Source organism: Lytechinus variegatus, chromosome 12 (assembly GCF_018143015.1).
Source record: "Lytechinus variegatus isolate NC3 chromosome 12, Lvar_3.0, whole genome shotgun sequence".
Classification (NCBI taxonomy): Eukaryota; Metazoa; Echinodermata; class Echinoidea; order Temnopleuroida; family Toxopneustidae; genus Lytechinus; species Lytechinus variegatus.
In genome coordinates, this window is record NC_054751.1 from 25,332,717 (window position 1) to 25,359,816 (window position 27,100).

At 36.0% G+C, this 27,100-nt stretch overlaps 2 protein-coding genes across 2 annotated transcripts; one reads left to right on the top strand and one right to left on the bottom strand.

Moving 5' to 3' along the window:
• The first annotated feature begins 1,100 nt into the window (after positions 1-1,100).
• LOC121425694 lies at positions 1,101-12,062 on the top strand. Its single transcript, XM_041621859.1, has 4 exons — positions 1,101-1,409; positions 7,554-7,700; positions 9,599-10,798; positions 11,659-12,062. The coding sequence occupies exons 1-4, from the start codon at positions 1,151-1,153 to the stop codon at positions 11,793-11,795; spliced, it is 1,743 nt and encodes a 580-aa protein (XP_041477793.1). The 5' UTR covers positions 1,101-1,150; the 3' UTR covers positions 11,796-12,062.
• A 4,372-nt stretch (positions 12,063-16,434) lies between these two features.
• On the bottom strand, positions 16,435-21,466 carry LOC121425355. Its single transcript, XM_041621383.1, has 3 exons — positions 21,458-21,466; positions 20,574-20,675; positions 16,435-16,914 (listed from the first exon to the last, which is right to left on the bottom strand). The coding sequence occupies exons 1-3, from the start codon at positions 21,464-21,466 to the stop codon at positions 16,435-16,437; spliced, it is 591 nt and encodes a 196-aa protein (XP_041477317.1).
• Positions 21,467-27,100: the final 5,634 nt, after the last annotated feature.

A 27,100-nucleotide genomic window follows, 5' to 3' on the forward strand; every position in this document is an offset into this window, starting at 1 on the left:
GCGCGTCCTAAGGTAGCGATTAAATGCATCGATGGAAGTGCAGTCACGAAAAACCAGGGGAAGGTCATTCCACTGCACAGGGCCAGCATGAGCAAAAGCCCGTGCCCCCCCCCCCCCCCGCCCCTGTCTTAGCAGATTTGGGAGCAACTAAGAAACCAGAGTTGGATGAACCAAGGGACCTGCTCGTGTATTTGTTCATTAAATTATTATTATATTGTGGAGCAGAACCAATAACTGCATAGAATACAAAGAGAAGGGTTTTGAAGGTGATGCGATGGTTGACCTTTAACCAATGTAGAGATTTCAGAATGGGTGTGATATGAGCATCTTTTTTTTTTAATGGTGACTGTTCGTGCCACATCGTTTTGGACAACTGGCGGTTGGGTAAATTGTAAAGCAAGGCATTCCCGAAGTCAAGTCGTGAAGAGATCAGTGCATGAACTAATTTTTCAGTTGCAGATTTATATAAGTATTTCCTGATGAACCCAATATTGCGGAGCTGATACCTTACGGATCTACATATGTTGGTTATCCACCGGTTATCCATAAACGAGCTACCAAATGGCTACAGTGACTTGTATTGTATTATTATTTTTTCTTTTGACCCCTTAAAAAAAATTATAGGGGACTGCGAGCAATTTACAAGCCAAGCTTTTCAGAATTACCCTCAATACCCAACCTGCTATATGAACTGCCTATTTTCATACTAGTTTAATGTTTTAAGCCTATTTATTTCAAAATACATTTTTTGTCACTTGAATTATATTTGATATAGTCCCATGGTAAAAATTGCATGATTCAATGAGAAAAAATATCAGAACAGCGTCACTGTCAGTATGTACCTAATACAGTACAGAAAAGGTCACAAAGGTGACTTGAATAGCATGAACAAATGAATAGGTATTTTCAACACTTCTGCATTGATCCTTGTAAAAAAAAAAATCTGCGAAACTCGATACAAAGCATATTGCATTCACAAAAAAACCTGAATAGCTCGATTGATAAGGCATACGTACTGCCCGTAACGTATAGGTCTAGGTATATACATAAGTAAGGTATACAAAGTGCTATAGGCCAATGCACGATCAGAAAAGAGCCGATATAGATGTAAGCCGAAGAAGGTTGTTCATTTACATGATGGCTCAACTCGATGCGTTTCTTTTTAGGCGGAAATGGTTGTGTGATTTCTGAAAATTTTGGTCGAGGAAACATGGCGGGCGTGAAGTCAGATTCCACAGATAAATGGAGATTTGTGATCTTCATCAGCAAGTTTGGGTTTCACCTGATAGTGGGATCCATCAGCAAAGCATTTGGAGTTCTTCTGAATGAGATGATTCTGCTCTTTGACACAAATGTGGCCGTACTTGGTTTACTCTGCAGTATACCTATCTCTCTCATGCTGATAGCTTGTGAGTAAATCAATCGATCAATCAATCAACCAATCAATCACTCAATCAAACAATTAAATCAATCAATTAACCAATCAACTAATAATCACTCAACCAACCAACCAATCAATCTACTAACCAGTCAATCATCTAATGTTCAATATACTAACCAATCAATCAACAAACCACCAAACCAATCTATCTATCAATCAATCAGTCGACTGATCAATTAACCATTGTTTATTGAGGAATGTTGGAATTATCAAAGAATTTTATGCAAACTTTTATGGATATATTTAAACAATTTAGGAATCGCTGTTTCTTTGCATTTTTCTTCCTTTTTCATGACTACAAAGAATTGTCATTAAGTCAAATATTTTTTATTTGAATGGTAACTAATAAAAAAACAGAAAAAATAGACCTCCTCTGGAGATCTCAAAATTATGCTTTTGATAAAATAGGGCGCAAAAATATACTACTTTTTCACATAAAAGAATGTTTAAACGTAAATAAACTAAAACACGGATAAAGCAAAGTTCATGTTAATAGGGACACCGCAAAAATTATCTGATTTTTTAATGGAAAATATAGTTATCAAATTTAATTGAGATGTCATAGAACCAAAATACCCTCAAGACTCTACACCTACACTGTAAAAACTGTGGTGATAAAACTGATCTCAATTGGGGTTAATAGAGGACCACACCCTGAGGTGTTAAAATAACACCCTATAGATTGAACATAACACCAAATAGTGTAAATGTAACAACAATAGGTATTGTAATAACACCTATAGGTGTAAAACTAACACCACCAATTTAACACCGGTGTAAAATAACTGGTGTGGTCCTCTATGTACACCGGTAAACACCACGGTTTTTGCTGTGTATGTTTAGTCCAATCACACCTCGATTATTGTTGTGAAATCTGGGGGTTGCGTTTCAACATGCACACAGATCGTTATAATCAAACTTCAAAAAAGAGCAGCTAGATAAAATGTAATTTTATACCCCTCAAATAGTAGACTTGTTAACTGCAAAAAAAAAGGGCGAACGTTGCATTTTTAGTACAAATGTGCCTCTTGGCATGAATATTCCTTGAACCCATTGAAATTTTTTGATCCAAAGAGACACTCTCTATCTATGCAAATTAATCGTAATTATGTAAGTTAGCCTCTAAAATGAGTAATTTACTAAAATTTAACCCATTGGATTTTTTTATCCAAAGATACACTATGTATCTATGCAAATTAACCGTAATTAGCATAAATTATTAAGTTAGCCTCTAAAATGAGTAATTTACTAAAAAAACATTTGTAAAAATGTAAAGCTACTTCATATAAATACCAAATTGGATGCAAATCGTTTGTGGAAGTAGCAAAAGAAAACTAATGAAAAAAGAATGCGGTAACCATACATTCCATTACCTAATTTGCATAAATTATACACATTTTCAATAAAAGTGCCTCATTTCAAGTAATCCTGGGTTATCGAAATTAAACAAAATTATCAATATATGTGGTATGTAAATGATAAATGGTAGAAATGTGTCTTAGGATTTGGGAAAGGCATTGGACAAACGAACTTTTTGAAATATGCAAATAATCCCTAATTACCATAATTTATGTATAAAACTACAAAATGTTCTGAACATTAAAACACCGCTTTAATAGTCAAACATATCTTACTCGGGACAATGTAATGATGTTGAAAGGAAAAGAAACTGTACATGAGAAAAATATTTCTTTGTGAAATTCAATATTTGCGCTAAATTCATTTGTGATATTTAGTGCATAAATAGGGTTATTTCAAGTATTCGGGCACAAGGAATTCACTACATATTTGCAAATTACCCCTTATAACCATAAATACATATTAATGATTTAAATAATTCAATGAATAGTGTAAAAAATCCAATCACCAAAATTAGGCATTTACTCAGTATCAACTTTCTATGGATGGAGGAATAGAAAACATTTACCAACGAGCTTTTTATCCATCCATATTGTCGTCTTATTTGCATAAATGATGTATAAATTGTGCATAATTTAACAAACATTATTCAAATTGGAACATAAAATGGCTAATTTTCGCAGTTTATACTTAACGTTCATTATAAAATGAAAAAAAAAAACAATTACGGGTTAGAACAGTTGTTTGGGTGTAGAACTATACAAATTTTCATACTATGCTAATTAGAATTGGAATAATTATAAAGTTCAGGACAGTATTATTTAATTGCTTGTATCAACTAAATTGATTCTCTTCTAACATAATGGGGGTTTGTTACCAACGTTGCTCCCACAGTTAATTAAAGAAACTTTGCGAGTTTTAAAGTTCACAGTCAGAAAATTTTAGAGTTTCCTTAACGCTGCGATGCCACAGTAAGCAAAACAAGTTATATATTTATGAAACTTCCTCTGTTCTTGGAAAAAATTGAGTAAGACAGAAAAAGCACTGTTGTAGTTTTATCTCTTTCATTTCCACTGATCTTTTGAAAAAAAAAGACAGAGGATGATGTTGTATACCCTTTACTGTTTTAAGTAGCCCCGTCACTTTTTTTACTCTATTGTCTATTTAAAATATCCTTTTGATAACGCCCCTTCTGTAAAAGGGCGCTTTTGCTGAATATTAAATTTCTATTTTCATTAACGTCCTAAGATAAAAGAGTCATAAAGATAAAATGGAGAAAAATCCTGACAAATAAAGCCTATCCCCATCCAAACGTATAAGAAGTTACACGACTAATTATCTTATTAATCTCATTTCTGCAAATTCTGCTACTCTTTAAGACTACTTCAATATTTATTGTTCTCTTGGATAAGAAATAGAAGACCCTACTCTTCCGGTTACATAAGCATTTGGAACATCAAAGCCTTTCCCAATGGGAGCCCGAGCCCCCATGGCATTTCTTGTACAAGGGCACACATCAAAATATATCATAGTTCGTAAAATACATGTAGACATGTATTCTTTCATTTAGATGGGTAGTGGTACATTTTCCACAGTAATACAAAATATGAAGAGGTTCCATTGGAAAAGGTGCCTATACTTTACATTAGCTAGCCATGGTAACTATTAAAATGTAAGAGGGATGTGTTTGGCCCGAAAGGGGGTTTAAAGAATGTACTGTGGAAAGGAGTCGGGAACCGTGAAGGTCCCCTCTGTACCATGAATTTTCTACATGCAACGTGAACTGATGCTTTCTATAGATCTATTTTAGGATGGCTTATCTATTGTGTCACATAATAGGCCTATTTAGAATTGTGGGGTACTTCGACAGGCACACAATGTTGGATATGCTTCAATGTGCCGGATTTTCTATACATGTAACTTGCAGACAGGCTGAGTGTCCCCTCCATGTTTTTTTAAGGAAATCAATTATAAATGGAGGTGACTTTTCCATGTAGAAAAAAAAAGATTTTGTCGCAATTGAGAGTTCCAAATGGACGCTAGTTCAACCATAAGAGTCGAATGCGGAATTAGATGTGTGAAACTTTCGACAGGCAGGCTCCTTGGTGGAATAGGATCTAGTGAACTTAATAACATGAAATCGACAGAGCAACGTGTCCTCTAGGTTCCCAAAAAATAGAATTTGCTTTATTAGTTATTAAAATGCATTTTTGCCACTGTGGGGGCTACAAACACATGAAATATTTCAATATAGCCAAAATATGAAAAGGGTGGGAAACTAACTCCCTAAGAATTAGGCTTTAATTTGCCAGAATTTCATATTTATATAACCTGTGGACTATAACAATGCCTCCCCCAGGACATTGTGAACGATTTTTACAGGGGGTGCTGATGTAAATTTGAAAATCAAAGTAGATCCACTTTAAATGAAGGTCTTTTTTGTCCCAAGAAATTTAACAAGCAAATAAACAAAACGGATTGCCCTACAAAATGAAGGTTAGTAACTTTTGTTTTCGATTTGTCACATCTGCCGGAATTCCGAGGGATGCTGTCTATGGAGAATAATACACGCAGCACCCACCCACCCCCCCCCCCCGAAAATCTTGGGGTGCTTCAGCCCCCGCTTTCCTGTGCCAGGGCCTCCTCTACATAAATGCTGCTTCATAAGTGTCCTATTTCAGAAGAGGGCTCCATCAAGACGATATTTTTAATATGATTATTATCAAAACAAAATAAGGGGTGGGGCAACTTCGACAAGCCCCCGTCTTGTACACGGACTTGTTTTTCATGATTACGATATAAAACAATGCAGTCTCTGGTTTTTCAAAGAGGAGAATGTAAAGTGGCTTTACTGTGTAGTAGAAATGCATCTTTCTTCTGATGGGGCACTAAAATTATTTCATATTTACATAGAGTGGAATCAATAAAGGAGTTGGGGTAGTATAGAGCTCACATGTGGCTGTATTTTCAATGTACCACAGCTCCTCTACATGTCACTTGTAGAGTATTTTCTCCTCAATCTATTCCAAGATATCAATACAAACAAAATTTATAATTTGGGAGTTCTAAAGACAATAATTTAAGTTTTTGAATACATAAAACCAAAAGGGGAAAGACTCCCCTTGGCATGCTCTTGTTGATTTATTTACTTTTACTGTGCTAGAGCATTTTTACAAACTGCAGAACACTACTACTACTACTATTACTTCTACTATTACTACTACTACTACTACTACTACTACTACTACTCTACTACTACTTCTACTTCTACTACTACTTCTACTACTACTACTACTACTGCTACTACTATTACTACTATACTACTATTACTACTACTACAACAACAACTACTACTACTACTACTACCACTACTACTACTACTACTACTACTACTGCTACTACTATTACTACTATACTACTATTACTACTACTACAACAACAACAACTACTACTACTACTACTACTACTACTACACTACTACTACTACTACTCTACTACTATTACTAATACTACTGCTATTACTTCTACTACTACTACTTATACTAAAACAATGTCATTACTAACACAATACAGTGCGTACCAAAAAAAGTTTACACTTTAAAAAGCCCCGGGAATTACAAAATATACAACATGTGGGAAATTTTTACACCTAAAATCTTGGCTTTGGGTCTCATCTATCTCATGAAAGTAAAAGTTTTGACAGCATGTTACACTTGAGTGAGCACTTTCCATTTTTGTAAAGCTCGCAGAAATCTGTTTGCGCAGAAATGCTCGTTTTCACGCTGTGTAAAGGGGGAAAGGGCGAAATCACACTTACCCTGCGAAACATTTCTCATCCATTTCACTTGCACTATTAGTGAAGTGAAATAAAAGGGATACATTCAAGCATTTTGTAACAATTTTGCCCCCCATTGAAATTTCAACACTTAGTAAGCAAAACTTTTACTTTTTTTATTCCAGCTGGATGTGAGGACATTACTAAATCTGAACAAAAGTTTATATCAGACATCTCCAGCATTTGTCCACTAAGTTTGTATCATTTAAAGTGTCATGTTTCATTTAATACTTGTTTCTCCACACTTTTCCCAAGCTTGACAATGATTAACAAAATGAAAATGAAGCCTAAGCCATTTCGTGTAAAGCGAGTATCGTTACGATGACCTCGGTGTGTGGGGGAGTGGGGTGGGGCACAATGCACTGTTTGAAGTGTTTTGGGCAAGGAAACAACATTAAACGGGTACAAGATATCATCAAATTAATCTTACTAGCTTAATTCAATGTGTTTTCCACGATTAAGTTCTGCTTTTATTCACATATTTATTTCAAAGTCCTGTGCAAATCATTTTCACTAACTTTTCAAAAGTAAGTGGTGCTCATTCAAGCGAAAATATTTTTCGACAGTTATATCATTTGCTTAAATGGATCTGTACCAATGTGAAAATGTGGAAAAAATTTCAGGATATTATAAATATATAGTTTTACAAGATTTTTACTCAGTGTAAACTTTTTTTAAAATACGCACTGTATAACAAAATTTCATGCTATACGAGCAATAGCGGAAACAGCAAAATAAGCGAGTACAGTATAATGTGCGACGCAGAGATGAAGAATGGATGATTGAGAAGATGAAAAACATGTTGAAGAAGAACTAGAGAATGAAGGACATTGAGAAGGAGTAAAAAGTTAATAATAAGAAACTGTTGTACTGATGCCAAAATGCTGTCATGAACAACCTGTCTTTTCCAAACTTCAGGTCCTGTTATTGCTCCTATTCTTTCGGACCACGGAGGAAGCCCACGCCTCATTTCACTTCTTGGAATATCTTGCGGTTTCTGCGCCCTCATACTGAGCAGTCTAACAAGCTCGTGTGTTCTGTTTGGAATATACCTGACCGTCCTTGGTAAGAATTTTAAAGGTCAAGTCCACCTCAGAAAAATGTTGATTTGAATCAATGGAGAAAAATCCGACAAGCACAATGCAGAAAATTTCATCAAAATTGGATGTAAAATAAGAAAGTTATGACATTTCAAAGTTTCGCTTATTTTTTACAAAATAGTCATCTGAACGAGCCAGTTACATCCATATGAGAGAGTCGATGATGTCACTCACTCACTATTTCTTTTGTTTTTTATTGTTTGAATTATACAATATTTCAATTTTTACGAATTTGATGATTAGGACCTCCTTGCCTGAAGCACAAAATGTTAAAACAATGGAATTCCACGTATTCAAGGAGGAATGAAACTTCATTTCTCATGAAAATGACGAGAAAATAAAAATACTTCATATTTCATATAACAAGATACAAAAGAAATAGTGAGTGAGTGATGTCATCAGTTCCCTCATTTGCATACCGACCGAGATGTACATATAACTGTTTTGTGAAATGAAGCGAAACTTTAAAATGTCACAACTTTCTTATTTTACAACCGATTTTGATGAAATTTTCAGTGTTATGCTTGTTGAATTTTTCTATTTTTATTGAAATCAAGTTTTTGTTGGGGTGGACTTGTCCTTTAAGACTGTAAGCAATATGCTTGTGAATTGGCAATAGAGAAGAATGCAGAAATGTTACAAATGCTAAAAATGATCATGATCTTCGTTTTGGAGGCTCTGGGGAACCGAGGGTGCATTACCATGCACATTTTTCAGCAAACGTGTCATAAAAATGGCCTCTGATCGAGATATGGTCAGCCTCCCAAATAAAAAAAAAACGTTCTGTGCTCTTTGCGTTTAATTCACAGATTTATGTAAGGACCGGAAGGTGTCACGTGGGAAGTGACTTTTTTTTTATTATTTAACTACTGCTGCTCGACACCAAAATAATGAACACGTAAAATGAGTATTGTGCGATGGTTTTGAACAGTAAAATGAAAAATATTTATATACATTTTTTTCAATAATGGTAGTTTTATGAACCCCAGGGTAGCCACTTCAATTCAATAATTGAACCATCCTCCTAGCGGAACCTGCATAATAATAATAGCAATAATAATATAGGATTTGTGTAGCGCACGTATCCAACCTGCTAGGTGCTCAAGGCGCTCCTTTATTATCATGCCTATGCTAGTCTAGCGATTCTGGTGCGCACAGCTTTTTGAGGAATCACTTCCTGCCGGTACCCATTTGCCTCACCTGGGTTGAGGGCAGCATAATGTGGATAAATTTCTTGCTGAAGTAAAAAAGGCCATGGATTGAACATACGTCCTTCTAACCACTAGACCACGACGCCCCCCCCCCCCACAGAATGCATAACAAAATGCTATTATTACCCTTCTCCACTCTACATCTCGAGCGCCTGACATGAAGGCAAAATGTCCCATTTTTAAAGTTTTTGGCATAATTCGGAATGGAATCGAACCCACGACTTCTCGTTCATTACACTCTAAAACAAAGCAGTAAAAAATGACTAATTAATAGGGTCAGCTGAGTGCAACTGACATTCTAGTCGTATTTTACTAGAACAGAATTTCTTGTGGAAAATGGTACATTCGATGGCGATGGTTAAGCGCATAAGAAAGGTTCACCAGTAGTTCTTCAAAGTCGCTCTTAACTTACGAACAGCTTTATGAAACAGCCCCCAGAATATATGTCAGAAATTTGACTAGCATATCAGTTGCACTCAGCTGATTACATGTCTAGTCAATTTGACTGATTTGTTTCAAGAGTGTAGGCAGGCGCGCTACCGTCGAGCCACCACACACAACAGTTTTCTTTTTAAGTTACATTGTTACTATCCAAAACCATATGCAAAAGTTAATTTCCCTTCGTATACTGTTTGTATGTCTCTTACTATAGGTATCGGTTTAGCGATGGGCTACATGGCGAGCTATGTGATGTTGGACGAGTACTTTCCAATGAGTTTCATCCTGTTGAATACTGTGACGGAGGTTGGTAGTTCCGTAGGAGTTCTCTTTATTCCCTTCCTCTTGGATCAATGCAGACAAGCGTACGGGTACAGTGGGGCTATGCTAATCTTCAGTGCCATCTTCTCACATCTTTTAGCCGGAAGTGCCACTTTTAGGCAACCTCCATCTAAGGATAAGTGCAAGGTGCCCAATGAGTTCGAATACCGGAAGGAGTCTGGAAGCCGATGGAATGGCCGTGAAGGTGCAATAATGGTTTCACGATCAAACTCGGTTCAAATGGAAAGGAGTGAGTTCATTGAAGGACACGGAGACTCCGAAGGAGGTAAAAGAAGTGGAGACCCACAGGAAATCGTTAAATCTAACCCTAATGCAAACGAACCTTGTTGCTCGGACGGTGGCAAGACCACGCAGTTCAATTTAGAAAAACAGCTATATGAAGCAAGAAACATACCAGAAAAATGCCTTGATGGAAAGGATTTAATGCAGGAGGAACTACTAGATCACACAAGGTCTTCAGAATCATATGCAGGGTATTCTGCAAATGATGACATGGATGAAAATTTCCAACTTTTTAGTCATCAAACTGAACTGTCTGCCAGAGACAAAACTGTTTTAGACAAAGGAGAAGGAGAATTTAGCAAATGCACTTCTATCAAAAGATTCTTCGTAAACTCTATATTCGTACAGGAACCATTGTTTACTCTGCTTTTGCCGCTGCATTGTATCAACCATGTCTGTGCGTATTCCTGGATGCTCTATCTTGTGCCACACGCCGAGTGGCTAGGAATCGGTAGCTCAGAGGCAGCTCTTCTGTCCTCAGTCGGAGGGGCCGGTGCTTTACTTGGTCGGATGTCCCTGGCGATATTAATTTACTTCGGTCTTGATCTCTTTGTCATCTGCTTCATCAGTAGCCTTGTGGCTGCGGCAACGTTCTTGATAGATCCCTGGTGCACTTCCTACAGCTTGTTATGTGTAACTGCTTTTGTGCAAGGTTGTACCATGTTCATCAACTCCACTGGTCGGGCTTCCATGTGCAAGTTGACGACTTCTTCACACACCTTCGTTCGTGGTTGTGGGTATGCCGCCCTGTCATCTGGTATAGGAGGCATCGCAGGTTGTTTTTTGGCAGGTAGGATTACTCAGAAAGGCATTTTGATACCTCATACCTCAGTTCCGATACCTTTTTTCGTGAGATAGCACAATGCAAATCAGTGGGAGATTAAAGCGGTTAACCCGTTCCTTCCTGTGCAATTGCACTCTAAGAGAAAAAAGATGTGCTGACTATAACCTTTCTTTGATTGACCAGGGACCAGTTGCAGAAAGAGTTGCAATCAATCGCAACTTCATATTTAACCAATCAACAGCGCGCATTTGGGACTTGCGATTATTTTTTTTACTCTTTCTGCAACGGGCCCCAGTATTTGGAACCTTTTATGATTCTTCAAAGATGTAAACAAAAAAAGGGGTTCGAAACAGTCATTTGCTTCTGCAAGGAATCCTGTAAGATTTTTTTTATATACTACCTATGTAGTTATTGATGGTATGAAGAACCCTACCAATTTGTAGTGTTCTTTGTACAACCTATGGAGCTGTTTACACAGTGGAGAACCCCATATAGGTTTTATGAAGAGATTTGAAGGAATCATTGTAGAACGACAACAACAACGGAAAAAACTGTTCTTTTATGACTGTTTTGAACGTGTTTTTTTTAATAATCTTTATAACCTTAAAAGGTCCAAATACGGGCTAATAAATGTTTTCAAATTCTTAAGAGTTTTCATTGGTCTAATGTGTGTTAGATACTGCAATATTTTTGTTTGATAATTTGACTCTTCACTGCTAGATCATGTAGATAACAATTTGCAAATCCACAAAACGACACGCGTGCATGTGGTACGATTTTAGTTTTGAAGAATGGCGGTTATTAATAGAAAAAATATCTCTATTGTGTAATTGATACAATTGACTTTTTCCACTACTTAATTGCAGGTGCTATCTACAATGCAACAGACTCCTTCCATGTAGTTTTTCTGTTTCTGGGATGCGCTCAAGTACTCTTGGTTCTCAACATCGCAATTTATCTCCTTATCATTCATTTTAAAGGAAATGGACATACCGTAGTTTAAAGATTACGTTTTACAATGAGGCAATTGGTGCTTTATACTTCAATTCTATTCAATTCAATTTTTTCACAACTCTTAAAACTAACTAACAACATTTCGAAATAATATACAAAACAATAAACAGAAAATACATGAAAACAAAGCATGGCAAAACTATTATGAGGCGGATGAAACGGGCAGACAGGAGGCCAGTCGCATACATTCATAATTCCGACGCTTCGTTATTCCGAAGGTTCGTAATTTCAAAGATTCGTAAGTCCGAAATCGAAATAAGGTTCGTTAGTCCAAAAACGAAATAAGGTTCGTAATTCCCAAGGCTCGTTAGTCCAAAAACGAAATGAGGTTCGTTAATCCGAAGGTTCGTGAGTCCGAAAACGAAATGGGATTCGTTTATCCAAAGGTTCGTTAGTCCGAAAACGAAATAAGGTTGGTTAATCCGAAAATGAATTAAGGTTCGTGTGAAGTACTTATTCTATTCATGGATTCCATGAAGTTTTCAAAATATTCCTTTTCAGGTCTGATCGTCAAAACATATCGGGTGGCGCTGCGTGCTTGAATTTTCATTAGTATGTATAAGCCTACTTATAATGAATTCTAACAAACTACTCTTTATGACAATTTATCAAAAAAAATCAGCTTGCACTTCGCGCTCGAAGTAATTAGTTCCATACGCGTCTTGTTTATGATCACAAACATTGCTCAGAATATTATTTATTTAGTTCAAAATTCCTGATTTTTTAAAAAAAAATTTCGCGTTCGCAATATTCAATCAGGGATTATGAGATTTTATTTTTATTTTATTTATTTTATTTTATTGATATATTCATACTCCACAATCATCAAAGTACATTTCGTAATCATGTTTACAATGAAAAAACAATGCATAACATATGCAGGATTGAAACGTAGCAATGAAATGAAAAAAGTGGAGGGGCCTACTAAAAAGCAGAGCTTGTAAAATGTAGACCCCCTATCAAAACTTTATACAAGGGTAATATGATACAAATAGAGTAAAATAATCAGCAAAATTCTGTAAAATTATATAGATATAAACACTGTAACACAAATGTATTTACACTATATACAAAATTAAATATTGACTTAAAAAAATAATCAATACTACCGTGGATAAGTATGAAGTTCACAAATATTAGATTGAATCAATAAGAATTCAGGAGAAATTTTTTGATGAGTAATTTAAATCGTATAAGATTAGCTGCCTCTTTCATTTCTCTGTCCAGAGAATTCCAGAGTTTTGGTCCTGTGAAAAATACAGTTTTGCTAGAAAATACTGTTTTACTTTTAGGTAAGTGATAGTCATTTGATTGTCTCGTATTATATGAATGTAAAGTATTGTTTCTCATAAATTTCTTTTGTAGGACATTAGGTACACTATTTCTATCTAGCTGATACATGAATTGGAATAGTTGCAAGCGGTACAGGTCATTGATTTTAAGGATACGTTTCTGACGAAACAATTCATCCGTATGAGCTCTAAAGGACATATTGCATATTATTCTCAGTACTTTTTTCTGAAGTAGCAAGACTTTATTTAGTCTCGTTTGAGAGGCATTACCCCATGCCAGAATTCCATAATTAAGATATGGTAGAATTAATGCACAATACAACATGGATAGCGCCTGTGCTGGTAGAACGTATTTAAGCTTATTGATGACTCCAATATTTCTTGACACAGTTTTGCAAGTATTGTTGATATGAGCATTCCACGTAAGCTTGTTATCAATAGTAAGACCTAAAAATTTTGTTGTTTGCACTTCTTTGATTTCAGTATTATCTAAAAGTATTTGATGCGGTAGATGTTTCAATGAATGACTAAAAAGCATATAATTAGTTTTTTGCAGATTCAGTGACAATTTGTTGGCTTTAATCCAGTTTGTTACTTTTTTAAATTCTGTATTCATAGTGCTCACAAGTACATGTGGATCATGGTGTGTGTAGAAAATATTGGAATCATCAGCAAAGAGAATAAATGAGAGAACATGAGATGAATTTTTCATATCATTAACATAAAGTATAAATAACAAGGGGCCAAGAATACTACCTTGTGGAATTCCACAGGAAACTGGCCTTGTTGGAGATTCTGATTCATTTACTGTAACAAACTGAATTCTATCAGTAAGATAACTCCTAAACCATTGTAAAGCTGTCCCTCTGATACCGTAATTTGATAGCTTACATAACAGTATTTCATGATCTATTGTGTCAAACGCTTTTGAGAAGTCAAGGAATAATCCTACAGTATGATCAGAATTATCAAAAGAAGTAGATATTTTATTTATTAATGTCAATATAGCATGAGTTGTATTATGTTTTTCTCTAAAACCAAATTGGTTATCACATATGATACTATATTTCTTAAGGAAAGCAACTGTCCTTTTATAAATGATCCTTTCAAGAATTTTTGAGAACGAAGTTAACAAAGATATTGGGCGATAATTACTAGTAATTAATTGGTCCCCCTTCTTGAAAATGGGTATAACTTTAGCTATTTTCATCTTCTTTGGGACCTGGCCAAGCTGCAATGATAAATTAAATATATGAAGCAGGGATCAGCAAGAGAATGTATAATGTTTTTCAATACTTTATTTGTAATGCCATCATATCCGGGTGTCTTTCCTGCTTTCAAATTAAATACAATCTCAAGTAATTCTTCTCTATGAACTGGAGTAAGAAATATTGAATTATCATTTTGTTTGTCCAAAAAGTCCTTAAACGAATTTTCTACAGGGATAATATTTCCAGCTAACTTTGGTCCAATTTGAGAGAAATATGAATTTAATTCATTTGCTATAGAATGAGTATCTTCAACCATATTTCCATCTACACATAATTTATTAACAGCACTAGATTTGTTAATTTTGTTTAGAGCCCCATTTATTGTTTTCCATGTATTTTTAAGGTCGTTTTTATATGATTGTAATTTTTCTGAATAAAACCTCTTTTTTGCTATTCGGAGAGTAGTTGTTAAGGTATTTTTATAAGACGTGTATCTATTCCGTGAAACATCATTTGGATTTGATATATAAGAAACATACAAATTATTTTTCCGATTGATAGACCTTAATATCATTTTTTAAACCCATGGTAGCTTTGGAACACGTTTATAGTCGTAATTTCGATATTTCTTTAAAGGAACACAAGAATCTAAGCAATCATTGAAATATTTCAAAAATATGTCAAATGAGTCATCGACATTCTCTTTCGAGTTATAAACGTCAGACCAATCAACAGAGCTTAAATCTTCTTGGAGGCGTTCAATATTTTTGTCACTAAAGTTGCGACAGATCCTATATTTCTTTTCCATTTTTGCGAGTGATTGCATTGTTTGGATATGGGTAAAAATAAGAAAATGATCAGATATGTCTGTCGTTACAATGCCAGCTTTCGGAAGAGGGTGAGAGTTACAGAATATATTATCTATAAGCGTAGCAGAATGATCAGTAATACGGGTTGGTCTAGAAATAATCGGCAAAAAAGTAGAAGTTAACATTAATTCAAGGAAATCGTTTGTTGCAGAGTGATTACTGGTCAAGAGATTAATATTGAAATCACCAGTGATGATACAATTGTTATTTATCAATTCTCCGTTTTGCAAAAGTTCATTAGTAGCAAGTAAAAAATCTTCTATACAAGAAGTTTGAGGAGGTCGGTAGATGACACCTATTAGAGTTTTCTTATCTTTTTGAAGTTTTACTTCTACAAATAAGGATTCGATGATATCATTCATATATTCAAATTCATGTCTAATTGCATAATCAAATGAAGACGGAATATATAATGCTAGTCCACCTCCAATTTTATTTTTCCTATTGTTTATAACAATATCATAATTTGGGATGGTGCATAAGGAATTCGGTGATTCCGTGAACCAAGTTTCAGTAAGAGCAATGATTGGGGGATTGGCAAATTGTGTATTTTCTAATAATAATCGTAATTTCTCGAAGTTTTGGTTAGCGCTTCTTATATTCAAATGCAAAATAAAAACATCATCTTCTCCAATCAATTTAGCATAGTCTTTGAATGAATTTTCTGTATAATATGGAGAAGAGGAAAGATTGTATGCTTTATCATGAATATCGAATTCAACTTGAAGTTCATCAAAATTATTTGTAAGAATATCAGTAGAAAATCTATCAAATGGAGTATGATGATTTGAGATAATATTGCTTTTATCCTGACTTGGATGATTTAGTAATAAGAAATCATCATTATTCAGATGATAAAATGGGAAATCACGCATATTATCCACCATTATGAAATATAATATATTGCCATTTTAAATCAAAATCTTTGTAAGCTGAGCATATAAAGCATCTTTTAGATTTAATACCGTCATGACCCCAAATTCGAGTTTGAAAAATACTGCAGTTGTAATAGTTAACAAAATAAAGATTATTTGATACAATTATTAACGGTCGATGAAGAATATTTGCACACAAAAATAAGTAAAATGACCTCCATGAAATGTCTGGTATTGAAACATTATTGAAAGGGCAGTGAAAGAATGCAAAATATACCACGGAAAATAACACAATTATTGATCGATGCGAAAAATTTTGTGACGTGAATTTCATAAGAAATAAAAAGAATACTGGAAAATGGAAAAACATGGATAGTCCTTCTACAGCTTAGAAAAGTCCTCTCTGGAATGAATGATGATGGGTTGACACTTCTCATCCTTCCTTACATAGATTCGGCCATTCTGGGTCCACAGGAACTTGTATCCGGCATCTCGGCGGGCCTTGTTGACATCTTTCATTAGCTCCTTAGTGGAAGCGATCAAGTTTTCATTGAGGTAGATCTTGCCATCGCTGTTGTATCCAAGATCCTTTGTGGAGAGAGTCTTCAGCTTCCTTCTCCCATCGTACATGATGTTCCGAGCTCGTCTTGTGGTGAATCGCACGATGATTGGTCGGGCTTTGTTATCAGCTTGGCGTTTGGAACCCAGCCGATGAACCACATCGAAGTCGGATGCTGCAAGCTCAGGGCTGATGTGTTTCGCGATATTAAGTACGATCCTTTCAGGAACCTCGCCCTGTCGTTCTGGTACACCTGCCACCTCCAAGTTGACTCTTCTGTGGTACTGGTCAAGTTCGTTAAGCTGGAAGGTCAACTCACTTACAATTATCTAGTTCATAAGAACTAAAAAAAGTAACTGTTCGGACTACCCATCTAAAGAAAAAAAATCAGCTTGATTTTTTTGACCCACCCCAGCCAAAGAGGTCTTAATCATCCCGATTCTGGTCCAAGCAATCACCTCCCCCCCCCGCGCAGAGCGATTTTTTAACGCTTCATAAGTGGTAAACATTTAATCAAGAATTAGTGGACATTTTGAACTTCGACAAACAATTTCATAATGCATCACACGCCCCATTTGATATTTGATTTGATAACTTCTATGATAATAATTCTGCTCTTAAAATGTTTTTTTTAATAGTAGTTTGTTTAATGTGCTCGTTGAATGTATTTATATTTTATTTGTTTGTTGTTCAGTAGTCTTTTGTGTATGTTGTAATAATTGAAGAGCTCACATGCAAAAGGGGTTAGGTCCATTTTTTCATCATATTTGATTTTTTGTCTCAATGTATAGACTTTTAGTAGCTCTATAAGATGATGCCAAAGAAAAGTTGACATTCCCATTAAAAAGTGATCGGAAATGGCAAAGAAAAATTCCTTTTTTTCAAAAGGGGTTAGGTCCATTTCAATTTAGTTACAAAAGGGGTTAGGTCCACATAGGCTTTTTTTTTGGAAAAGAATATTAAAAAAAATATGAAGACAGGTAGATTTCTTTTATACCCAATGTTTTGTTCTCATGGTAGTGTATCATGAAAAATTACTTTCACATAAGAATATTGCAATATTGGAGAATAAAAACTGTTTTTCTTGGAATGGACCTAACTAAATTTTATTGTTTTCTGTCTCAAAACCTCTAAATTTTAAGTCGCTCTGATAAAAACTATGAAAATTTCAAATTCACATGAAAACGTGAATAAAAGAGGCAAAGAAAAATCACTTATTTAATAAGAATAGATGGGACTCACTCCAGTTTACTTGCAAAAGGGGTTAGGTCCACAATGATAATTTTTAAAAGAATGTATAGAAAAAAAATGAAGACAAGTAGATTTCTTTTTTTACCCAATTTTATGTTCACATGCTAGGGTAGTACATCATGTCAATTTAGTTTCTCATAAGAATATTGCAGTGAGAATAAAAAACATGTTTTTCTCGGAATGGTCCAAAGTGGACCTAACCCCTTTTGCAACTAAACTCATCAATTGTAAACATGTTCAATTTGGTCCTTGTACCTTTGTAACATGTTACATTTATTTATTTAAAACTGGATAAATAAAATGAATAAATAAATTAAATATTTGCAGGGCTAGCAATGAGAGAAAAATATGAACTAGCCTCATAAGCCTATGATCGTCCCTTTGAGAGAATTCTGCGTACGTAAACGCCCCTGGTAGCGATAGATCAGCCCCTCCCACAGGGGCGGTGAAAGCGGGGGGGGGGCAGGAGGCACTTGGACCCCCCCAAAAAAAAAATCCCCGAAAACTCTGTTTTTTCCAAAATCGGAAATTCCCTTGTTTTTTTTTCAAAATGAAATTTGCCGTTTTTCGAAATGAAATACACTTTCTTAAGTAAACATTTTAGATTAGAAAATCCCTTTTTTCGTGTTTTTTGTTATCAGGTATTGTTTAGTAAGGTAAAAGTAAAAATGCTTTGCTCTACTTTACTCTACTTTGCTCTACCGCTCTTCTTTTTGCCTCCCCATTCTCATAAAAATTGAACATCAGTGGTTTTTCTCTCCCACGTATACCCTCTTACACCACGCTTAATCTTCCGGTTTTCCGGGCTTCACCCACCGAATATTTCATTTTTCGGATTAACGAACCTTCGGAACAACGAACCTTATTTCGTTTTCGGATTAACGAACCTTCGGAACAACGAACCTTATTTCGTTTTCGGATTAACTAACCTTCTGAACAACGAACTTTATTTCGTTTTCGGATTATCGAACCTTCGGAATAACGAACATTTGGAATAACGCCACAAATGTTGGGATTAAGTTAAATCTTTACGTTAATATAAATCAGATTTGCCTTTCGTTTGGAAAATAACATTATGTGTTCTTTGCGTTTCTTTGTAGCTAACTGCATCCATTCTTCATAAATTTTCATCTCATTTTGTAGTTCTTTTTTCATATACTCAACATTATTCCCAGATAAGGAAATACTAGAATAATCTGCAAATTGAATTACTGATGTGTTAGAACTTAGATTTTGAAGGTCATTGATATAGATAAGAAATTGAACAGGCCCAAGTATAAATCCTTGAGGAATACCGATAGATGAATTTATGTTTGCAATGGTAACATATTGTTTGTGGTTGCATTGGAATCATTTTTTAAGTTCTTAAACCTATTATTATAGTAGGCCCCTACGTCCGTTTTGCACTTCGAATTTCATTGTTAAAGGTCAAGTTCACCTCAGAAAAATATTGATTTGAAGCAATAGAGAAAAATCAGACAAGCACAATGCTGAAAATTTCATCAAAATCGGATGTAAATTAAGAAAGTTATGACATTTCAAAGTTTCGCTTATTTTCAACAAAACAGTTAATATATGAACGAGCCAGTAACATCTAAATGAGAAAGTCGATTATGTCACTCACTCACTATTTCTTTTGTTTTTTATTGTTTGAATTATACAATATTTCTATTTTTACAAATTTGACGATTAGGACCTCCTTGCCTGAAGCACAAAATGTTAAAATAATGGAATTCCATGGGTTCAGGGAGGAATGAAACTTCATTTCACATGACAATGACGAGAAAATAAAAATATTTCATATTTGATATAATAAAATACAAAAGAAATAGTGAGTGAGTGATGTCATCAACTCTCTCCTTTGGATTTAACTGGCTCGCTCATATAAATATTTTGTTGAAAATAAGCTAAACTTTAAAATGCCATAACTTTATTATTTTACATCCGATTTTGATTTTCAGTGTTATGCTTGTTGAACTTTTCTCTTTTTATTCAAATCAAGTTTTGTTGGGGTGGACTTGTCCTTTAACACTATTCCTAGATGAGTTAAATTTCTTTGATTAAAGTTTTTTACGTAATTTTATATATAAAATATATTTCATCTTACACATACCCTCCAATGATTTTGTGAACCTGGTATATTTCTTTTGCAAGGATTTTTTTTTTAGTAATTAAAGGAAAACACCCATCATATACATACAAAGATAATTGAATCTGCTTGTTTCCTGCAATTTAGCACAAAATAGATTTAGGTTCGGAATGTCATAATTTCGATATTTATGTTGAGGGGAGTTCACAGAATTAGTTTTAACACGTTTATCAAGAATGGTAAAAGGGGGAAGATTTTCGCTAATATCGACTGTGAGAATGCCTGATTCAATAATTCTTTCAGGAACATTACAGATAATTATTTCTAATACAGTCGCATTTTCCCTTTGACTCCAAGAGCTTGTAGTTTACTAAGAAGTCGGTGATGGGGGACAGTGTCAAAGGCTTTCATAAAATCCATGAACACTACATCTGTACTACCACCATCATCCAAAATGCGGGTCCACTCATCCAGGACTTCTAAAAACTGTGTAGTACAAGAACGCCCAGCAATAAAATCATGCTGATGAACAGAGAGCAGCTCATTCTCCTGGAGATGACGAATAAGTTGTGTCCTTACCAAGCTTTCAAGTAACTTACAAATAACACATGTTAGACTTACATGCCTGTAGTTGCTACCTTCTGATTTGCTACCCTTTTTGAATACCGGGGTCACATTAGCACTCGTCCAGTCTTCAGGCAAAACACCTTGTTCTACACTTTTCTGAAACAGAATGGAAATGGGTAAGCAAAGTACATCAGCTAATTGTTATAGAAATCAAAATTTATAAAACAATGAATGGCGTATTGTAGTAGATTGATATTAAAGGTGTGTTGGCTCAGTTGGTAGAGCGTCCGTCTCACAACCGGGAGGTCGGGAGTTCGAACCCCAGCCGCGTCAGACCATGGACCTATTTTATGCCCGGCTGGACAGCATTACTCAGACCTTCCTCCGTCTAAGATACTTCTACTGGTTTCCAAAAATATCTTGGTAGGAGGAAGGTCGGAGTAACTCTGTCAAGACAGGCACTACCACGACCTTTCCTTCGACCAAAAAAAAGCCAAAGTCTGGGTCGTGATGAAATGAATATCTTTGGAATTTTACTTCATTCATTACAGAGTTTTACTCCGACTAGGGTCCCACGTCTGAACGATGCTATTATGGCGGGCTGTTCATGACATAAGCCATCATTGTACGAATTTTACTCGAGAGAGTGAGTGATTGAACAGTTTTATCCAATCAGAGAGCTAGAATCGCTGTTGAGACCCCCCCCCCTCTCGCTGAAGTGCATGTACATCCACTCGAGTAATTGTTTACCAACTTAAGCGGGAGGGGGGGTCTCGACAACGATTCTATAGCTCTGATTGGAAAAAGCTATTCAATCACTCACCCTCCCGAGTGAGTGAGTGAGTGAGTGATGGTAAAATACGAACAAATCATTCGTTCACTCGAGTGAGTGCATGAATGACGGCTTATGGCATGAACGGCCCATCATAGGGTATTACCTCATGCATTTCTAAGCATAGTCATTTTCTTTTATTGTTCATTACGGAAGCAGTCCCATGTCCCTCCCTGTATCTGATTCCACTTCTAGAAAAGTATTTTTTTCGCCTTCTTTTTTTCTTTCTGTATTATTTTACCTTTCTACCCCGCTAATCATTCCCCTCATCCCCTTGCATACCTACACCCCTGGGAGGAATCCCGGTATCATCTTACCCAAGGGGGTAAGGAGGGGGATAAATTGCACCTCTAGGTTGCACCTCATTCCATAATCATGATAATGAGTGAATTTGATACAGCTCGACTGATTATGCTCAGGTGGACTGAAACCTAAGAATATTCCACACAAAAAATGTTTATGCCTAGAGAGATATATTTGGGTGAGTCAAGGTATTGCATCAGTAAAATGAGTGCAGTTGTTCAGTCATTAACATACACACGATGAAAAGAGTGCAATTTTGCACCAATAAATTGCAACATAAAGAGCTCATTTAGGGTGCAGTTTTGCACCCTTAAAGGTGTTTTCGTTGCCGATTTAAGGGTGCAGGTAAAGGGTGCGCCATTGTATCCTCCAGGGTAAATAAAACTTTGCAGGTTTAGTGATGCAAACCAAAAAACGACAACAAAGGTTTGGCTTGGTTCCTTTTTATTTAAGGTGAAAACTGTAATATTTGTCATTCTTGTCTAAATCAAAGAGCATTTAAGATTCTTAGCCCAGGCTGTTTGAATGAAATAAATGGTAAAAACGATGTTATATCACGAAAACAAAGCTGGTTAAGGTTTATGTCAAGGATCCCACCTTATCAGCCTTCGGAGCTACCGAAAAAAATGATTTTGAAATATGATCGAAAAAGTCACGTCTTAGTCGTTAATAGTGTAAGAAAGAGTACTGTATATAAGAGTTAATCACCAAGGCATCGCTCTTATAAGAAAACAATAAATGAACTGGTTGTCTCTAAATTCGAATTCAAAATCAACCATGTAAAAAAAATCACAATTTATATGTATGTATTTTTTTTTACAAAAAGTGCTTATTAGTATTCATTCTGGTGAAAAAGTTTTTTTGCTTTTTTTTGGCAGATTGTTTCATTCATCAACTCTGTAAAATAAAGATTGGCGACCAATCATTTAATATCATTGACGGATTTTTCGTTTTCAAAATTCTGACTAGAAACCAATCGGTATTATGTTTTCACATTTGCTATTCATCGCAAAGCCTTCAATTACATGGCACTGGCCAGTAAAGGAACAAGGAAACAAAACCTGACAGGAAGAGCAATAAAATGTATGAAATTTTTAACCTGAATCACCATAGATACCGATCAATTTTAGCGCACTTATCATTGCTTTTATATGATTCAGAACTCGGCGATCGATATCGATTTCACGAGTGAGACGTAATTATGAATATGGAGATCGACGTGAAAACTTAAAAATCTTGTTAAAGAGAAAAGTGATGGCAGCTTCCCGCATATAAAATAAATATTAATGAAGAATCCGTGCAACCAATATTTTGATATCAATCAAAATTTTGACATTCTGTCAGCAAAAAATAATAATTTCACACAATATTCTTTGTCGAGTATTAACTGTGATTATTGACCGAGTTAATGACACTCATTACGGGGCAGTGTTTCCAAAATTAAAGGAAATTTCACGAATTCCGGGAAATCCGTATAATTTTAGGTAATTTTCGGGAAATGAAAAACTTCAAGTCAATTCCGGGATATCAGAAAATTACAATTAAACTACATTAAACGTAGCAACTGTCAATATTCATGTTACATTTTAAGAATTAAATTACTTGCTTGATAAATAGCTCAAAATTTCTGCTCGTGCTCCGCACTTACATCTTGCAATAAACAAATAGGTTAAATTTCTTGAGTTTGATCACTTGGACCAAGTTTAGGCTCGCTTTTTTTTTAAATAAAATATAAAATTTGAAAATTAAAGAAAATGTCCGTGAGTTTCAGGAAATTTGATATTCATTTTCGGGATGTTTTTTTTTTATCTGTGGAAACACTGATAAGAGGAATGTTTTCAGCTTCGACCATGAATATTAATCAGCGCAACAAGCTTCCGTTGGCTTTCCCCGATTTGTAGATTTACTGCTGATAATGCACTTGACTGTAGCCTGGAGAAAAGTAAATGGTACGAGCACTCAACGTGCCCAAGATATAATTACTGAGAAGAAACTAATATACCTTGATGCTTTTCCGTCTAGACAGTCTGTCTGAAGAGATTAGACGGTTCAATACAAGACATGGGCCAGCGATAAAGAGAGTGAGTGTGTGGGGGTGTGTGTGTGAGAGAGAGGGGAAGATAGAGAGAGAGGGGAGGGGAGGGGGAGGAAGGGGCGCTTCGTTAGGTAATTAACAGCCCTATGTCAAATAGCAACTGAATCGATGCCTGACTGGTAGTTTTCCTGAAGGAGTTAAAATCATACGGGCATATCTTGTTAATCAAAGTCGTTAGATTATCATCATCGGGTGTAGGTCGCATCGTCCCTCATTTCTTTGAGAGGTATTCTGTTTCAAATTTAGCCCAAAATGAGGGAACAAGAATATTTCAAAGTTTCTACTTCTCCATCTAATACAATATTCGAAATCCCTCCACTGTGAGAGAAACCACCTCATTGACAGCTGTCTATTCTTTAGAAGTTACCAACCTCTTGGCTGGGATGCCCAATATGTTAATCGGGAATGAATACGTTCTTCCTGTGGCTTGTCGAAATACATTTATCCCCTGGGCACACATGTTGAAAAGGAGATAGTTATGTGATAGGCTGGCAGCTGTAAACCCAAGGCGGATAGGTCCATGTCTCCTGGCTGAAAACATCCCCTTGTAGTTCATCCGCCAGTCAAGTTTGAGACAACAATGTAATGATACGATTCACCAAAATGAACTGTTGGAGCACCAATCTATCTTTTGAGTAGAGACATAGCAAATATTGTTTTTCTTCTTTTCATTCCATTTTCGTGTCTTTTCCAGTGTATTTTTTTAATTTTTGATAAGTTGGGCATCACTGAATGTGATATACTTTATTGACACAAGAAATTAAGAACCCTTAATGAAAATGTTACTTGCATCATCTTTGCTGACATAATACCAGGGCCGTCGCCGGGGGGGGGGTGCGGAGGGTGCGAACGCACCCCCCTTCAGAACCAAAAAAAATAATAATAATAAAAAAGAAAAGAAAAAAAAACAACCAGAGGGGGGGGTGTAGGGATACTTGAGAGCTCTTTTGAAAAAGATCTGGCCGGCGGGCTATATAACTGCATGAAATTGAGTTAATACGTTTTTTTTTTGTGTTTTTTTTTCATGAAAAGCACCCCCCCCCCCTAGAAAAAAGCTGGTGACGGCCCTGAATACAGTTGCCAGGAAACGACGTCGACGAACTTGCAATTTTGCTTTTCTACAGTCGTATTTCGGGTATTATTTTACTTTATTGACTAAGATTTTCTTTTGTTTGGGTGTGGACTCGGGTGAGAGTGTATGGGTGTGTGTGTGAGAGAGAGTGTGTGGAGTGAGGGTGTGTCTGTGGGGGTGTGTGATCGGTGTGCGACTTCGGACATGCCGGTTGTGTTGATTATGTGGCGTGATGTGATATAATGTAATGTGAGTAGTTTTGCAAGTGTGAGTGAGCGTGTGAGTGAGTGAGTGTATGTGTGTGTGTATTTGAGTTTTGTCAGACGTGTATCAATCAGATATGATTATTTACGTCTGGGACCGACCTTTAACGTCACCATCCGAAAGACGTGACCAGGGCTCGAACCTCTGCATCAATTTGTAACTTCCCCACAGCTTGGATTACAGGCGCACGCCACAACGCCCAGTTGAGTGAATGAGTGAGGTGAGAGTTTGTGTGGGGGCGCGGGTGTGCGTGTGTGAAGGAGAGAGACAGAAAGAGCGGGGAATATAAAGAGCGGGATTTAAAATGTTAGAATGTCAATGGTTCCTGTGCTACAAATATTTTAATGACTTAAATTTTGCTTGCCCTCTGTGTTGTAATGTGTGTGATTTATATAATATTTTTACCTGTTTTACCTTGTATGTTTTTATCACTTGTATACACATAATTTGTTTTTATGCTATTAGGGCCCCTTTTGATACCAGCTTTTGCTGAAAAGCACCCTATTGAAATATTGTTTAATAAATAAATAAATAAATTATGAGGGGATGTATATTTGAAGATTTTTGCGATAGAACGCAACAAGGAACTGTCCCTTATTTTACGTTGGGTGGTAGTCTGTCCGAATTGTGAGTGTGTGGATGTGTGAATTTAGTTCTGAACGCATATAGATATGTGCTTGAAGATTATGATATTGATTCGTGTATAGTAAATGAGAATTTTCTATATTCTGTTAGATTATTGCGCTATTGGCAAGGATAAAATCATTTGTTGCTGGTGACCGATCCTCGAAGATCAATTAAACGACATAGGCAGAGGTCTGATCATCACAGACCAAACTGTCGTTTCGCCATTGTTGCTGTAGAAGAAGAAGCAATCTCAAACACAAACATATCACTTACCCGATATTACAGGGTATGCAACCTTTTCTCGCCTAACATTCAACTTGTCTTTAGTGAGGCGCGCGCATCTCCCTGTCAGCCTCGGTGTGTATTATATTGGCTTGATGGCCTGAGGGCCGATGGCCTCTCGCAAAGGACCTGTGGGGCGGGTGTCCGGTTACTAAATGGCTGGAACCGATCCGGGGTGAACACCCTCTATCGGCACTACTGGGTCAATATTTTATTCTATTCGCATCAGGACAGGGTGAATGCCTGAAACTGTACACAGAACGTGACAAGATGTGTACTCGGAGTTTAGGGGATCCCACCATCACAAGGTGTATAATGTCGAGTCAAGCTGACAATGTGCGTTAAAGGAGAATGAAACCTTTGGAACAAGATAGCTTGTGTGAAAACAGAAAATCAAAGAAACAGATCAACGAAGGTTTGAAAGAAATCAGACAATGAGAAAGTTATGAGCATTTGAATATTACGATCACTAATGCTATGGAGATCCTCACATTGGCAATGCGACAAAGATGTGTGATGTCACCTGTGAACAACGATCCATCTAGCAGTAGATCATGTGCTCTTTCTATAGGAGGGCATGTAATACAGATTTTTAAAGAATACATCATGGATAAAGAGTTTGTATCACTCTAAGAAAAAGCAAAAAGAGACATTTGGGGGGAATTTTATAGTCCATCAAAGGAAAAATTGATCACATGTGACATCACACATCCTTGTTGCGTTGCCAAAGAGAGGATCTCCTTGGCATTAGTGATTGCAATATTAAAATGCTCATAACTTTCTCATTATTTGTCCGATTTTTCTCAAACTTTCTTTGTTCTTATTATTGATTTTTCCGTTTCGACACAAGCATATCTGTTCCAAAGGTTTTATTCCCCTTTAAGTTAGGTACATGAAAGGATCATTCGTATAGTAAGATGAATTGTCTAATCAAACTGACTTTTATAAAAGGATGATATAGTCATATCTGCAAAATCAATTCCAAGCTTTAGACCCAGTTGCCTATACTTCTGTCTTTGTCTAAAATATTGCCATCTAAAGGTGTCCGACGGCAACGATTCAAATCCATGCTACATTCATATCCCAACGAAACCGACTGCAAACGG

What these genes read in the sequence shown, in the direction of transcription:
- LOC121425694 (XM_041621859.1), top strand. Translation starts at nt 1,151, where the DNA reads ATGCGTTTCTTTTTAGGCGGAAATGGTTGTGTGATTTCTGAAAATTTT. An exon ending in CTCTCTCATGCTGATAGCTT is followed by an intron (nt 1,410 to 7,553) that starts GTGAGTAAATCA and finishes TCCAAACTTCAG; the next exon opens with GTCCTGTTATTGCTCCTATT. An exon ending in AATATACCTGACCGTCCTTG is followed by an intron (nt 7,701 to 9,598) that starts GTAAGAATTTTA and finishes CTCTTACTATAG; the next exon opens with GTATCGGTTTAGCGATGGGC.
- LOC121425355 (XM_041621383.1), bottom strand. An exon ending in AAGGTAGCAACTACAGGCAT is followed by an intron (nt 16,915 to 20,573) that starts GTAAGTCTAACA and finishes TTGACCTTCCAG; the next exon opens with CTTAACGAACTTGACCAGTA.